At 40.2% G+C, this 17230-nt stretch overlaps 1 protein-coding gene across 3 annotated transcripts; it reads left to right on the top strand.

The window, feature by feature from the left end:
- Positions 1 to 6828: 6828 nt before the first annotated feature.
- selenop (selenoprotein P) lies at positions 6829 to 13061 on the top strand. 3 transcript variants are annotated; one of them, XM_057830893.1, is made up of 6 exons: positions 6850 to 6892; positions 7204 to 7241; positions 7886 to 8122; positions 9432 to 9644; positions 10983 to 11100; positions 11269 to 13061. In XM_057830893.1, the coding sequence occupies exons 3-6, from the start codon at positions 7917 to 7919 to the stop codon at positions 11548 to 11550; spliced, it is 819 nt and encodes a 272-aa protein (XP_057686876.1). In that variant the 5' UTR covers positions 6850 to 6892; positions 7204 to 7241; positions 7886 to 7916; the 3' UTR covers positions 11551 to 13061. The 3 variants fall into 3 exon arrangements, with proteins under 3 accessions (XP_057686875.1, XP_057686877.1, XP_057686876.1); XM_057830892.1 differs by lacking the exon at positions 7204 to 7241 and having other exon boundaries at positions 6829 to 6892; XM_057830894.1 differs by lacking the exon at positions 7204 to 7241 and having other exon boundaries at positions 6838 to 6892; positions 7889 to 8122.
- The last annotated feature ends 4169 nt before the right edge of the window (positions 13062 to 17230 follow it).

Genomic DNA, 17230 nt, shown 5'->3' with positions numbered 1-17230 from the left:
AAATACAGGTTTTGTTGTGATCTTGTATTTATATAGTATATAGCTTTTTATAATGTATTATATTATGTATTATAATATTTGCTGCCCCCTGCCAGAGTGTGGGCCATTTTGTACTAAAATGGTTTTAAACTGTCAGTTCAAATACTGTGTTAGAGACTAGTACTTGCAATACTTAAAATGGAAATGCAAGAACTTTAAAGCACATATTTATCCTGTCTGGCAATTTACCCAAGGCCAGTAAATAGTGTTTTAAACTACTTTGACAAAGACACGTTTATTGTGATCTTGTATTTGTGTATTACTTATAATTTATTATATAATATTTGCTGCCACCGTCAGAGGGTGGGCCTTGTTTGCACTAATTTAAAGATATTAAACTGTCAATTCAAATATCGTATTGGAGAAATTGCATTACTTGAAATAAATCTATTGCAATTTATCAGTCCCAGTTTTTGTCTACAACACTGTCCAAAAATTGTCAATGCATACTCCAAATAGAATAACAAAATTAAGTCACCTGACTTTGTAATTATTACACCTGTTTATTATGAAGACCTGAAGTAAACAACAAGCAGTTACAGTTTGTCAAGAAGTTGTTCAAGTCATGTTTTGGTATTCATATTTTATTGACTTTTCACAACAACACTTGGGCTCGTGTTTGTAAGAGCAGAGCAAACTGAAGTTTCAGCGTGCACTCTTCGCCTTTCCAACCTCTCATAACGCTCCGATGTGGTGCGCTTGACCTCAGAATAACCCAAGAAGAGATATGGTGACCAATCGGGATGTGTTGTCAGCATTTCATATGCAGGTTTTCCTAGGAACATAACAGGTAGGTGAGGAGGAGGAGTAGGTTAGCATTGCTACCGAGGCAGATTTACACAATGGTAAAAAAAAAAACAAAAAAAAAACATATTGAAACCAAAACGGATAAATCGTTCAACTTACAAGAGTAGAGATGACGGGAACACACTCTCATTCCAGCAGAAATATGATCATAAGAAATGCTTTTCCGACGAACCGCTGCAATCCAGCCATCTGTCGTACCTTCGTGATCTGATATTTGGTCCTCCATGCAGGAAAACGGTGAAAAGTGAGTCCATTTTTCCTAACCCCTTTTTTTGTCGTAGGAGACGCTGTTGCACCCGGTAACGCAACAATAAGCACCCATATTTTCTTTCTAAAACACCGAAAGAGTTAGCTTAGCACGACGACACGTTACAATCCGCATTGAGTCTGCCGAACCGGAAGTGAATCATATTGCCAGCATGGGGGCGCGTCCAAACAATGACGTAGTACGTCCCATTCCCTATTTGGCAATGACCCCAAAACCGAAATTTGTATATGATTTAAATAATCAGTACTGTTTTACTACAGCAAAGGGTCTCCATCCACCTCCAAAAATCCATTGATCCATGAGGAATAAAATTAGGAGTTTGCATGTTCTCATCCTGTAGCTTCCCTCCCACATTCCGGATAAGTTTATACTAATAGTTAGGCAACTATCAATTGAATTTATCAAAATGAGAAAAAAAACAATTAATTACTTCATCATAGAATGATTTTCATTCAAATGCCTGAAAAATTTCAGCAACAATATACTCAAAAACGTCCAAATTGTTTTATCCTTTTATTGATCTTAATGAAATATAACTGATTGTGTTAACATGTAAGTAAACATATTAAATGGATGGACGGCCCTGAAATTAAACCCAGTGAAAATTGAATCATGGCAGACTTTCTGTAGAAGCCATATTCACTGTGACAATTCAGTGCATCAATGTGTTTATTTTGAAACTGTGTTATTGTTTTTGCCACCAGGGGGCACCACCAATGTCATTAGGTATTTTACTATAAAGGTGCGCCTAGAGCTCCACTGTTAATTAGTGCACCTGGTGGACACACGGTTTTTACCATAGGACCATAGCACGCCGTAGCATGAGCTGCATTGGAAAGTGGACTGTTTGCTGAATGACTGGAATAAATCACCAAACTAAAACCATCCATGTGGGCAGTTCATTGCCGGTATAGCCTATGCGTACATTCAGGTTCCGAAGGTGTACTCAGTATTGGCTTGATTTTGAGTTTGCTAAAATGCCAATACACTTTCTAAGATTGTTTCCAAAGAATTGTATTGCATTGTACATCCCTACCACTTTTGTATATATAACGAAATGTATATGTCAATTGTATATGTCGTAAATGTAGATGTATATGTCGTAGAAGGACCGAACAGCCCTTACCAGGAGGCTTGGTACCCCGTACTCCCGGAGCACGCCCCACAAGAATCCCCGAGGCACACAGTCGAACGCCTTCCCCAAATCCACAAAACACATTTAGATCGGTTGGGCGAACTCCCATGCACCCTCGAGGACCTTGCCGAGGGTGTGGAGGTGGTCGACAGTTCCAACGGCCAGGACGAAAACCACACTGCTCCTCCTGAATCCGAGATTCAACTTCCCGACGGACCCTCCGGGGAGCCTGAGGAGGGTGACCACCACCCCAGTCTGCCAATCCAGAGGCACTGTCTATGACGAAGGTGTCAAACCAGTTCCACAAAGGGCCAAGTAGGTGCTGGATTTTGTTCCAACCGATTCCGCGCAAACAGTTTAACCAATGAATTTTCTGTTAAACTTTGTCAGGTGCTGCTTGTTTCAACTGATTACCCATGTAAGTGATCGGATTGGTCAAAAGGTGTCCTCTTCATTGGTTGGAAAGAAAACCTGCACCCACTTGGCCCTTTACGGAGTCTGTTTGACACCAGTGGTCTATGATGTTCACGGAATGTTGTAGAGGCGTGTCAGCCACGAAGGCCCCGCAACATCCAGACCCTTTAGGAACTCTGGGCGGATCTCATCGAACCCTGGGCCCTTGCCACCGAGGAGCTTTTTCAACCACCTCAGTGACTTCAGATAGGAGAGCCCACCTCGGAGTCCCCAGACTCTGCTTCCTCAAAGGAAGGCATGTCAGTGGAATTGAGGAGGTCTTTGAAGTATTCTCCCCACCAACTCATGATGTCCAGAGTCGAGATTAGCAGTACCCCATCTCCTCTATACACATTGTTAATGGTGCTTTCTTCACCTCAAATGCCAAATGGTGGACCAGAATTTACTCGATGGCGTCTGGAATTTGTTTTCCATTGCCTCGCAAATCTCCTCCCATGTCCATGTTTTTGCCTCGGCAACCGCCGAAGCTGCAGTCCACTTGGCCAGCCGGTATACCTGTCAGCTGCCTCCGGAGTCCAATGGGCCAAAAATGTCCGGTACGCCTTCAAAAGTCTGAATTCTACAGTGCCATGCAAAAGTATTCGGCCCCCTTGAATCTTGCAACCTTTCGCCACATTTCAGGCTTCAAACATAAAGATATGAAATTTAATTTTTTTTGTCAAGAATCAACAACAAGTGGGACACAGTCGTGAAGTGGAACAACATTTATTGGATAAATTTAAACTTTTTTAACAAATAAAAAACTGAAACGTGGGGCGTGCAATATTATTCGGCCCCTTTACTTTCAGTGCAGCAAACTCACTCCAGAAGTTCAGTGAGGATCTCTGAATGATCCAATGTTGTCCTAAATGACCGATGATGATAAATAGAATCCACCTGTGTGTATTCTAGTCTCCGTATAAATGCACCTGCTCTGTGATAGTCTCATGGTTCTGTTTAAAGTGCAGAGAGCATTATGAAAACCAAGGAACACACCAGGCAGGTCCGAGATACTGTTGTGGAGAAGTTTAAAGCTGGATTTGGATGCAAAAAGATTTCCCAAGCTTTAAACATCTCAAGGAGCACTGTGCAAGCCATTATATTGAAATGGAAGGAGCATCAGACCACTGCAAATCTACCAAGACCCGGCCGTCCTTCCAAACTTTCTTCTCAAACAAGGAGAAAACTGATCAGAGATGCAGCCAAGAGGCCCATGATCACTCTGGATGAACTGCAGAGATCTACAGCTGAGGTGGGAGAGTCTGTCCATAGGACAACAATCAGTCGTACACTGCACAAATCTGGCCTTTATGGAAGAGTGGCAAGAAGAAAGCCATTTCTCAAAGATATCCATAAAAATTCTCGTTTAAAGTTTGCCACAAGCCACCTGTGAGACACACCAAACATGTGGAAGAAGGTGCTCTGGTCAGATGAAACCAAAATTTAACTTTTTGGCCACAATGCAAAACGATATGTTTGGCGTAAAAGCAACACAGCTCATCACCCTGAACACACCATCCCCACTGTCAAACATGGTGGTGGCAGCATCATGGTTTGGGCCTGCTTTTCTTCAGCAGGGACAGGGAAGATGGTTAAAATTGACGGGAAGATGGATGCAGCCAAATACAGGAACATTCTGGAAGAAAACCTGTTGGTATCTGCACAAGACCTGAGACTGGGACGGAGATTTATCTTCCAACAGGACAATGATCCAAAACATAAAGCCAAATCTACAATGGAATGGTTCAAAAATAAACGTATCCAGGTGTTAGAATGGCCAAGTCAAAGTCCAGACCTGAATCCAATCGAGAATCTGTGGAAAGAGCTGAAGACTGCTGTTCACAAACACTCTCCATCCAACCTCACTGAGCTCGAGCTGTTTTGCAAGGAAGAATGGGCAAGAATGTCAGTCTCTCGATGTGCAAAACTGATAGAAACATACCCCAAGCGACTTGCAGCTGTAATTGGAGCAAAAGGTGGCGCTACAAAGTATTAACGCAAGGGGGCCGAATAATATTGCACGCCCCACTTTTCAGTTTTTTATTTGTTAAAAAAGTTTAAATTATCCAATAAATTTTGTTCCACTTCACGATTGTGTCCCACTTGTTGTTGATTCTTGACAAAAAAATACAATTTTATATCTTTATGTTTGAAGCCTGAAATGTGGCGAAAGGTTAGAAGGTTCAAGGGGGCCGAATACTTTTGCAAGGCACTGTATTTTTTGTTAGTCACATTGGTCATTGTCCTATGGATGCTCACCGAGCAGAAAAGTCTCACAAGATTGGCTGATGTCACACATAGTAGTATCACACAAAACAATAGTTTGAACTCTTAAATTTGTCTTTTTTTTTCAGAAATCGGTCGTCTAAACTTAAATTGGACCATTTCTAGGGCGGCTGGAGTACTGTGTGGTAGCTCCTGTCGGTGATAGTAACATTTTGAATCTCAGAATGTGATGATGAATTAAAAAAGCCTAACCACTGTCTTGACTGACCCTGGAAAAGGAAACCTGAACCTCACATATACTCAACTTTTGTGATGTTCTCCCATCAAATCAAAGCCCGTTTCCTCTGTTGACAGAATCTGAATTCTCTTTATTGCATATTTTAAGGTGAAGCAACGAAAAAGGAACTGGTAAAAATGGCCACACGTATGCTTAATGATCACGTAGGTTGATGTGCCCTGCATGGCGCCTGTATTTGTCAATGAGTTATTGACTTTTGGGAATCATCTATTTTGGCAGGGCACCCTGAATTACATGTATTGCTTTTCTGGATCTTTTCTACTCATTGGGCCTACATTATCTGCTTTATGACCCAAATAAATTAAATATCAATATAAAAATTATGCAACATTGTTTTATTGTTACTGTCCCAGTTCATCTTATCAGTTACAGAGGTCCACCTGTGTGATGTTATGCAAGACTTTTAAATATATATATATCACCAGGCCTTAGCTCTGAAAATGTACGGCTGCTTACTTCAATAGACATTGATTTTCTATAGGATCTGTCCTTATTACAGTCATTCCCATGCCAGCTAACTAGGGGCAAAAGGCTTTCGAAATGTGTAACAATTTGGAGAATAATCAGACTCAACATGGAAAGGCCTCGGCCACAGATTTGAGCTCAGAACTGTTCGGTATTCATATAATAAAGAACAAATAAATAAACATTATGGACACATTGAGCCTGTAATGAATGCATTCTGTTGGAGTTATTTCATATATATAGAACGGCTAATAAATTACAATACCATTAAAATGAATTGTAACCAGTCATCCACTATTGTCAGAAAACTCCTGAAAGTGTCTAAAAAAAATGTGTATACCTGGCAAACATGCAGTTTAACCTACTGATGTGTTCCTTTAATTTGGTCTTGTTTTTTCCTGGTAAAAAACGCCTGGTGCAGAACACTGCTTTGATTTCTGTCTGTGGTTGCCCCCTCCCCATTTGCCCCACTCCCATGACTTCTTTATCATTGTCTGCTTCAATGTGCAAATACCATGTCAGCCCAGACTTTGAGCCTCTTTACTACATTTAACAAAAACTCGCTGGTTGAAGCTGAACAAGTTGTTAGATATAACATTTTATGCAAACGAGCTACAGTACTTAACCAAAACCTAAATTTAACGCCTATCTTCAATACTCCATTGCTTTTAATATCAAACTTTCTCTATAAAATACTAAGTTATGCTAGTTACTCCAGAAGCATAAAATAGACTGCCTGTCTTTATATGGACTTTGCACAAATATGCTGGCCACTGACCAGAGATCCACCCTCTGTCCTTTTCCAGCTCCACTCTCTCCAAAAGTGTTGCACAACTTGTTTTTAATCCCTTTTAACCTGTAAAGGAAAAAATTACTGAATTAACGTCTTTGCAATGCAAGGTCATGCACCCACAGTTTGTCCTTTTTAAATCATTTGTTAGCCTGTTAAAGATCACTCTATGGATCACTCAACATTTCTTATCTAAACAAGCATTTGACATAAAAGGCTTTGACTTTATAGGGTCAAAAAGTGCTCCATCAGCCAAAAAAAAAAGAGAGCTCATATTGACCTTTGTTCTGCTTTCGTCCAGAAAAAAAACAGGCAGATTATAAAAGGAGGGCAGCATCTGCGGGACACTTGTTTTTGTAGAAGGGGTTGCTGCAACTCAGCTACGTGCAGAGGAAACCTTTCGACAAACAGGTATTAGGACACATTTTAAATGACATTTATGAGCATTCATAGTTTCGCTTATGGGTATGTTTCCCATACACTAATTTAAAATACATTTTTGGACTGATTAAATGCAAATGGTTTCTTCATGATTGTGCATTTGTGTTTATTATTTGCATAAATACAAATATACATTGAATGCTTGCTGAAATTTTCCATTTACTTCAGAGGGAGAGCAGCATAGTGAACTAGTGGTTAGCAGTCTTGCCTCACAATTGTGAGGTTCAATGTATAAATGTTTGCATGTTCTTCCTGTGCTTGCATGTTTTCCCTCTCTGCAGACCAATTTCCTCCTACATTTCAGAACAACTGAAAACAGGTAGGACAGAGCTGTGATTTGAACCCCAAACCATAGACTTTTTATATATTATGAAGTCTATGCCCAAACCTCAGATATTGGAGGCAAGATTGCTAACCATAAATCTATGCTTTTTACAAAATTCATTTTTTAAACTCACTATTTCTCCAATGCAGGGCTCAAGATGGCACCTAAATGGTGACATGTAGCCTCTAAAATGTTATCCATTGCAAGTAAATATTTTATCTACTGGCACATGTGCAGCTAACAAAATTGCTCAGTTTTTTGGGAGAATTGAAAAGTATTTGTTGCCGACAAACTTCTGCTGAAAACTTAAATCCAGTTCTACAGTAAGTAATAATGCACAAATGAGCTTTTAAAGTATTTATTTATAATATAGTGAAATTGTTAATAGTATTTTGAGGCTGAAACACAGAGTACACAAAGGACTGGTCGCAGCCAATCAAGGACACATTAAGACACACAACCATTCACAGTCAAATGCACACCTTCAGAAAGTTTTATTTTTTGCCTGTGAGCCAATTATGAAATATGTTTGGAATGCGGGTAGCCAGAGTACCTGGAAAAAATTCCATGATTTGAGCTAACAACCACAAAACTATGAGACAGAATAGTATTCTCATCTCCAAACGTGTTGCTTTCAGCAGGTAGGGGAGGTGAGAAGGTGCAGGAAGCATGTGGGCAAGCCTCAGGCTGCTCCTCGCTCTCTGCCTGCTCCAGGGGGGCAGAGCAGAGAGCGAGGGGAGCGGAGGCCCGCGCTGTCAGCCGCCACCTGACTGGAGGATCGGTTTGGAGGAGCCCATGAGGGCAGCAATGGGCCGGGTGACGGTAGTGGCCCTTTTACAGGCCAGCTGACTGTTCTGCTTGGTGCAGGCATCCAGGTAAATATTTGTAGTTGGACTGAGACAACAAATGTGTTTTAAACTGTCTAATTAATTAGGGCATAAACTTACTCCCCAAAAGGTATTCACTTTTAAAAGCCAACCAAAATTTTCTTGCGTGAATATTTATTTGCAAATTTGAACAAAATTTCGTCCGGTGTGACAACATCATATCTAGTAAGCTAAGGCGGTGATTTCCAAACTCTGTGTTCAACAAATTGACCTGTTGCGCCTTGGAAATATGCTTATTTTTACTTGATTATTATTCATTTACAATTTGTGACATGCAAATCAATTGAATAAATAAAAATAGATGGCTGAAAATACAACTGACCTTTGTATCCAACTGTTGACTTGATAAAACAGAATAATTGCTTTACATTTAGCTAAACAATCCAAAAGCATTTGTGAGTAAATGTATACATTTCACTATAACAGTGCTGGCCAAAAGTATTGCAATTACAAATGCTTTGGTAGTAATATCTTCATTGATTTTGCTTGCAATGAAAAAACACAAAAGAAAATGGAGGAAAAAATTAAATCATTATCATTTTACACACGATAGAATTGCAGGGGTGCTAATACTTTTGGCCAGCACTGTACATCCAGAAAAACTGGTGGGATGCTGTGAGTCTTCTCTAATGTTCATGACACTATGCTTATGTCTTGAATCAATACTGTTTTGGAAACACTTAGCAAAAGAAACAACTGTTTTGCTTTTTTTCCCCGGACTTTTGTATGATGGTAAACGGGATTCCATTTGTATAGCGCTATAGTATTTTCAATAATTAGAATAGAATAGAATAGAATAGAATAGAATAGATTTCTATTCTATTCTATTCTATTCTATTCTATTCTACTCTATTCTATTCTATTCTACTCAAAGCACTGTGACAATATTTACTGTAATTTTCACCCACTGATGACGCAGCATCAGGAGCAACGTGGTGTTCAGTATCTTGCTCAAGGACATTTTGACATGTTCACCAGGGTGAGGGAACAGAACCTTCAGCCTCTGGGTTGGAGAGGGAATGCCCCACCAAACAAGCAATGCCGCCCCTCGTGTGCTCAAGAAGTGTACCAATAATGGCAAAAAGATGTAATTCAGCCACAGAAGTTTACCAATGATTCCAAATATATGTGATAACCACAAATCCTTAAAAAAATGCAGCACAGAGTAAATGGCCTGCATGGGTGCAAAGTGAAATTTAACAACTGACTCCACAATACAAACATTCAATTATAAACTATATAGATATTATTTTATACTACTGTATATATATTTATAATTTTTACTATCCCCCTCTAGAATGGATAGCCTGCGCCTGCAGATGGAGAGTCTGGGCTTGAAGGAGGTGACGTACATGGTCATCAACCATCAGGGGACGCAAGCACAACAGCTTCATCCCATGCTAGAGACCAGAGTGTCAAAGAACATTGCACTCTATAAACAGGAAGAGCACCAGCCGGACGTGTGGCAGCTTCTGAACGGAGTCAAGGATGACTTTTTCATCTATGACAGGTTTGAACGACTGGAGATCATCTGCATACTTCAAGCTTTATGAAAATACTTGAGGTTACAAACTATTTTTAAAACTGAATAGTGAGAACACTCAAAACTTATGACCGCGGGTGTACTGTATCTTTTTGTAATTTACCAAGATGTATATGTGCATTTTGGGTGCATTTTATCAGGATGAAACACCACCTTGGACTTTTCTCTGGGTAATATAAAATAGTTTGGAATCATTTTAACATTTTACAACAATCATTTGCAGTTTAAATAATTATCTAATTGCCTGCTGTTGACAGCCATCCAGTTCATTTAAACTGGGAGGATTGATTGTGATTGCGCATCTTTTAATGGTTGAATATAGGAAGTTATGGTTTTTTTTTTTTTTTTTTTGGTGACTAGTAATAGCAGCTAGGCCTCGGTCCTTATAACCTGAGAATGGTTATTATCAGTGTTGTTAATAACGGTGTTAGAGTATAACGGCGTTATTTTTTTTTAGTAGTGAGTAATCTAATTAATGACTTTTCCCATCTTTGCAACGCCGCTATCCTGACTGAGGATGTGAAAGGGCACGTGACTACAATTTGGTTGCATGAAGTGCGAGTTGTCTGATTTTGTCACACATCAGCTGACTGCCTGACTGCCGAGAGAAAGCAGAGCGGCAGGGGGAAGGAGGGAAGGGGGTGGGGACGCCGTTGTAAACGCGATGATGATTGGCTAGGTGGACGGATCATGCCTTGCCTAGTACCGGCACTTCTTTTCGCTCATTGAAATTAAAGGCAAGAATGAGTCCTTTTACCCAAGTTTATGTTTTTGGGTATTGGTTTTTGTAGTTGAATTATTTTCAATATGTGATATCTTTACTTTACAGAATATTTAAGGTTAGTGTTCTGCTTATTGTGCAGTAGGCCTAACATACAGGTTGAGATTTGCACTACACAGTTTACATTTCTTTCATTTTTGATCCAAATAAATACCGAATGTTCTAAAATACTGTACATAGTCTTTTTATTCTTCAATGGGGTGATATAAACATCTTTGATGTGAACGAATGTGTAATGCAATAACATGTAGAAAATGAAAAATAACATCAGTTACTTTGCTGAGTAACTACTCCTACAATGAGGTTACTTTTTGGGTGAAATACTGTAAGTTGCAACCATAACTAATTACTTTTAACGTAAGATTAACAACACTGGTTTTATAATTGTGCTGCACCAGTAACTGTCAAATTTGTGCAAGGCCTTCACTGTATGAACAGAACTCTTCTGTGAACAGAGGAGCCCTTACATACACATAATGTATGCATAGATAAATGTGACCTTTTTTTATTCTCTTTGCCATTAGATGTGGACGCCTTACACACCAGATTTCACTGCCATATTCCATCATTGGCCAGGGCCACATCAAGAGGGCCATCAAGGAAACGTACTGCAAGCGCTTATGTGGTGCCTGCACATATGAGGTATGGTGATGATAATGCTTGCACAGGTGCGAGCCCAATGGCCTAACGCTATTTATCATTCTCATCCAAAAATAGACATATATTTCCTCATATTTTAATTTCAGATTTCATTTTAATTTTCCTTATTTCAGTTACTACAGTAACTCGTTTCATGTAAAACTTCGACAGAGTGCTGAAATCCCACCAGAGTGTCAAGTTAATACAGAAGAGAGTCCTGATGCAATTCCGGCAGCAGACGAAGAACCTGGGCATCATGCGCAACAACATCAGCATCACCACCACCATCATCAGCATGCGCACCACGGGCACGACACAAGTGCGGGTCATCATCAAGGAAACTACCCGGTGCAACACCTAAGTCAGCACAGTGTAGGGCAACATGCTCATGAGGGTCACTTGCAGGCAATGCCTCAGGAGGCACAGGGAGCACCAGTGATGCAGCAGCCGTGAGCCCCTGCGAAGTCAAGGTGAAGGCACAAGCACAGCTGACATTGGACAGCCGGTTCTGACAACCTCTCCGCTCCGGCAGCTAGCTGATGCTGACACTGACGGAGGCTGATCGGCGAGGCGAGCGAGCTAAGCCTGTGACACTGTCAAGAGGCGTTACCCGCCACGTGACAGTGACACGGGCCGGACGAGGCCAATCGTGTCAGTGAGACCTGACAGTGACGCCCGTCCCATGCTGACTGACAGCCGCCTCAGCTCGATCAGTGAGCCTGACCACCGGGGGTCGTGAGCTGAGAATGAGGCCATCTGTAAAGCTGGCCATGATGTCATTCTCGTATAGGAACACCAGCTCACGTCACATTTAGGTCGCCATATTCCCAAATGGGTATTTCCCCCCTTTTGAACTCCGCCATCTTTTATGAAACCAGGGGCAGAAACTACGCTCTAGTGGCATCTGGGTGAAGTCGGGATGACGGGGATGGGAAATTAGTCATAGAGGAATGTGACAGACCGGGTTTTCTTAAAATTATTATTATTTTTATCTAATTCTTTAACAGATCAAATAAGGACTTAGCGGTAAATGTAATATAGGCAAATGCAGTTGTCGATTTTACAAGTCTTAATTTGATCTGATTATGAATAAGATTTTTTTATTATTATTATTAATTCCATACTACAACTCTATACTGTATTGCAGTGTGGGTTAAATGATTCTGAACACAACTTTGGTACTGTTATTACATAACAATTTAGGACGTATTTCGGCAAGACCACAAAAGCAATTAATGGGTGACTGTCACAGGGAATAAAGCAGGATAGGTTAGATAATAAAAGATGGGGAAAAACCAGGCATCTATTTTGGAAACGAGCTAAGTATATGTATATAAGAGAGAACTAATCTCCTGTCAACAACTTATTTGGTAGGGTAATGTCGCAAGATGAGTTTAAAGATGACTTTTTCCACCATTCACAGCAGGGCTTCGAATCCAACCCCTTGCAAATTACATTAATTACAGTATTTGCTTCAAAATGATATGTCTTCAAAGATCATTGTAAACAATCATTTCTGAGCAATTATCTGAAAATGGTTTATTTTCTGTGAAACACCTGATTACCACAGTCCAAGAAATAAAAACAAATGCAGCATAAACCATTAATTACAAGCTGAAGCACAATAGAAATCAAATCTTTTATTTTTGGGGAATTGTTGCTTCCTTTCATTTTGCTTTGACTATTCAAACAACAAGGACGGAACTGTTTTTTTCTTCTTCTTAGTACTACTGTACATTAACATGGAAATTGCAAATATCCAAACAGAGCTAAAAGTCTCCACTGTCACAAAGAGGGGATTGGAGGTCAAATGACTTTTAAATACACGCTCTGCTAAATGATGGTTTCTGTGGGAAGGTCAAATATCACCCAGAAATCTGATGCCAACACAGAGAAATGTATTGTAAAGTGAGAGTGGGAATGATATGTGCAAGGGCAGCGGAATAAACTTTGACTGGCTCGTTTCTTTCCTCTCTTTTTGATCAAGATGGTAACATGCTGATAATGTGTGTGTGTATTGCTTTTTGTTTGTTGATACTTCAATGTACCAAATGTTGCCAGCAGATGACGACAACGATCTATTTTTTTATTTCTTCATTTCATTGCAGTTCATCAGTTTTCAACTGGTTTACATTACAAGTAACAAACAAAACAAATGCCTATCGAAAAACAAAAACGTAATAACACTGGTTAGAAGTGGATTCTCCACATAATGAATTAACGAAAATCCATTGAATGATCAATAAAAATAACATTTTGGGATAAAATGAAAATAATTTATTCATGTACCATCTTTGACAATATATCTGACAATAAACTATACTGATAAATTTGCAAAATACACATTCTTGTACTGATTCCTGCCATCACGACTTATATTTGCACAAAATATGCAAATACAGGCAGATGTTACTTTCTTAACATTTTTTTCTAGTAAGATTTTCACTGTGTTAATATTTGCATAGTATGTGCATAGTATTTCTTATATATATACACACAGTGGGGAGAACAAGTATTTGATACACAGTCAATGGGAAAACCCATTGGCATTGTATCAAATACTTGATCTCCCCACTGTATATACATTTGCTAAAGCGGGATACAAATATCAATTGAAACATTACGAGGAAAAACGTCTTCTCACTGTTCTTCTGGTATGTGGTGTACTCCAGATGGCAAACGCAGCACATTAGGTACATAAACAGTACTTACAGTATATTAACCATGTCCATCAGCTTGTCATTACTTGGCTAGACTACTTTCTAAACAGCTATTGTTCCAGTTTGCAAGACATTCAGTGGCTCACCCTAAGTCAGTGTTGAGCACTTGTACAGTGAGGCAAATAAGTATTTAGTCAACCACTAATTGTGCAAGTTCTCCAACTTGAAAATATTAGAGAGGCCTGTAATTGTCAACATGGGTAAACCACAACCATGAGAGACAGAATGCGGGGGGAAAAAAAAAACAGAATCACATTGTTTGATTTTTAAAGAATTTATTTGCAAATCATAGTGGAAAATAAGTATTTGGTCAATACCAAAAGTTCATCTCAATACTTTGTTATGTACCCTTTGTTGGCAATAACGAAGGCCAAACGTTTTCTGTAACTCTTCACAAGCTTTTCACACACTGTTGCTGGTATTTTGGCCCATTCCTCCATGCAGATCTCCTCTAGAGCAGTGATGTTTTGGGGCTGTCGTTGGGCAACACGGACTTTCAACTCCCTCCACAGATTTTCTATGGGGTTGAGATCTGGAGAGTGGCTAGGCCACTCCAGGACCTTGAAATGCTTCTTACGAAGCCACTCCTTTGTTGCCCTGGCTGTGTGTTTGGGATCATTGTCATGCTGAAAGACCCAGCCACGTCTCATCTTCAATGCCCTTGCTGATGGAAGGAGATTTTCACTCAAATTCTCTGGATACATGGCCCCATTCATTCTTTCCTTTACACAGATCAGTCGTCCTAGTCCCTTTGCAGAAAAACAGCCCCAAAGCATGATGTTTCCACCCCCATGCTTCACAGTGGGTATGGTGTTCTTCGGATGCAATTCAGTATTTGTTCTCCTCCAAACACGAGAACCTGTGTTTCTACCAAAAAGTTCTATTTTGGTTTCATCTGACCATAACACATTCTCCCAGTCCTCTTCTGGGTCATCCAAATGCTTTCTAGCAAACCACAGACGGGCCTGGATGTATACTTTCTTCAGCAGGGGGACACGTCTGGCAGTGCAGGATTTGAGTCCCTGGCGGCGCATTGTGTTACTGATAGTAGCCTTTGTTACTGTGGTCCCAGCTCTCTGTAGGTCATTCACTAGGTCCCCCCGTGTGGTTCTGGGATTTTTGCTCACCGTTGTTGTTTTCGTTTTGACGCCATGGGGTGAGATCTTACATGGAGGCCCAGATCGAGGGAGCTTATCAGTGGTCTTGTATGTCTTCCATTTTCTAATAGTTGCTCCCACAGTTGATTTCTTTACACCAAGCGTTTTACCTATTGCAGATTCAGTCTTCCCAGGCTGGTGCAGGTCTACAATTTTGTCTCTGGTGTCCTTCGACAGCTCTTTGGTCTTGGCCATAGTGGAGTTTGGAGTGTGACTGACCGAGATTTTGGACAGGTGTCTTTGGTACTGATAATGAGTTAAAACAGGTGCCATTAATACAGGTAACGAGTGGAGCCTCGTTAGACCTCGTTAGAAGAAGTTAGACCTCCTTGACAGCCAGAAATCTTGCTTGTTTGTAGGTGACCAAATACTTGTTTTCCACTCAAATGTTGAAATAAAATCTTTAAAAATCAAACAATGTGATTTTCTGTTTTTTTTTTTTCACATTCTGTCTCTCATGGTTGAGGTTTACCCATGTTGACAATTGCAGGCCTCTCTAATCTTTCAAGTAGGAGAACTTGTACAATTGGTGGTTGACTAAATACTTATTTGCCCCACTGTATATACCCTAATTTTCGGACTACAAACCGCTACTTTTCCCCCTCATTTTGAATCCTGTGACCTATAGTCCAGTGCGGCTTATTTGTTGATATATTTGGGTTAATAGGTAACACTTTTCCAGCGGCGTCATAAGACTGCCATAAGACCATCATTTATGACATGACACTGTCATTGGCATTAACGAATGGTTATGACAGATGTCATTAAGTGTCATCTGGCAAATAATATCACGAACTCAATTTATGGCCTGCTCGGATCGTTTGCATCCATTGAAAAGTGAGATAATATGCCGGATTGCACAAAATGACATCTGTCAAAAGCATTTATTCACGCTCATGGCAGTGTCATGTCATAAGTATGATGGGCTTATGACAGTCTTATGGCACCACTGTAAGCTAAAGTGTTACCAAATAACATAACTAGCAATTAATGAAACAACTGAAACAGTAACTGAAGACATAATTAGCACACAACATGAATTTTCATTGTTATTTGCATCTGTTGCACAGCAATGCATGCTAGGAGGCATGTTCGACGACAACAATGTTGACAGCAGGTGGCAGCAGAGGTTGGCTGTCTCCTCCAAGGGATCAGTGGTGCCAAATGAAGCCTTTTGAACCAAATGGCCGCAAAACTTCATGGTGGTTCATTTGGTCTTATGCCAGTCTTATGATGCCACTGTGAAATAAACTGTTCCCGTTTAATATCCTTTGGTGTAAATAAATATCCCAAAATACAATGAGGACAGCGGCTGCTTATAGTCCGGAGCGGCTTATGTTTTAGTGTCAAATTTGATGGGTTGAGACTAATAGTCAGGTGCGCCTTATAGTCCGAAAATTACGGTATGTACATGATCTGAACTCATTCTGATCATATAGGGAAAAAAATATATAAAACCTACTTCACACCACAGGAAAATCTCTCGGGACAATCTTGAAGACAACTGATAATATGGCCTTCGATCAGATGGGCAAAATACTTGAGCCCGATTATCGCTAAATATACTTTATATATATATATAATATACTTATGTACAAGTGACAATAGCACACTATATTACTAGTTTCAGTCATTTTAGTAATGACATGTTGTTTTTCGACCATCATAATACGTCACTTTTAGCTTGGCGCCATCTATCTGAATGTCCTGTCAGACTATATGTTGGAAAAGGTCAACAAGCAAGCAGAGGTGATGAGTTAGGCCGAGGTGCCCTGTCTATGTGGGCGTAATAGGGATGAAGATCCAATACCAGGGGGAGAGAGACTAATGGCTAATTACCCTCAATGTCCTGTGAGTGGCAGTCTCTGTGATTCAATCAGCCCCCATACAGAGCAGCAGTACACAGCCTCTGTCTTAATTGGCCAATAAGCTTTCTCCGAAGGTCTGTGGCCCCGCTCCTCGCCACCGCTCTGGCCTGAAAGTGAGAGTGAAACATACAAAACATCTGAACTCATTCACACAGTGTACCTCTACATGGATCACAAACAAGCCTGTATTCCAGTCTCAAACACATAATGCGATAGAGAACATTGTGTGCTTTAAACACATATGTGCTTTCACACATACACACGCACGATACACGTACATTGTGAAAGCATGAAAAACATTTTGTGACTGGTGGAATACTATGGGGTGAAAGTGGGCCGGAATGGGCCGGAAAGCCGTTCCGGTAAGAGATTCAGTGCCGGAACAGGG

This window comes from Corythoichthys intestinalis, chromosome 3, assembly GCF_030265065.1.
Source record: "Corythoichthys intestinalis isolate RoL2023-P3 chromosome 3, ASM3026506v1, whole genome shotgun sequence".
In the NCBI taxonomy this organism is placed as follows: domain Eukaryota; kingdom Metazoa; phylum Chordata; class Actinopteri; order Syngnathiformes; family Syngnathidae; genus Corythoichthys; species Corythoichthys intestinalis.
Note: the sequence above shows the minus strand (reverse complement) of the source record. Positions and strands in the feature narration are given on the sequence as shown.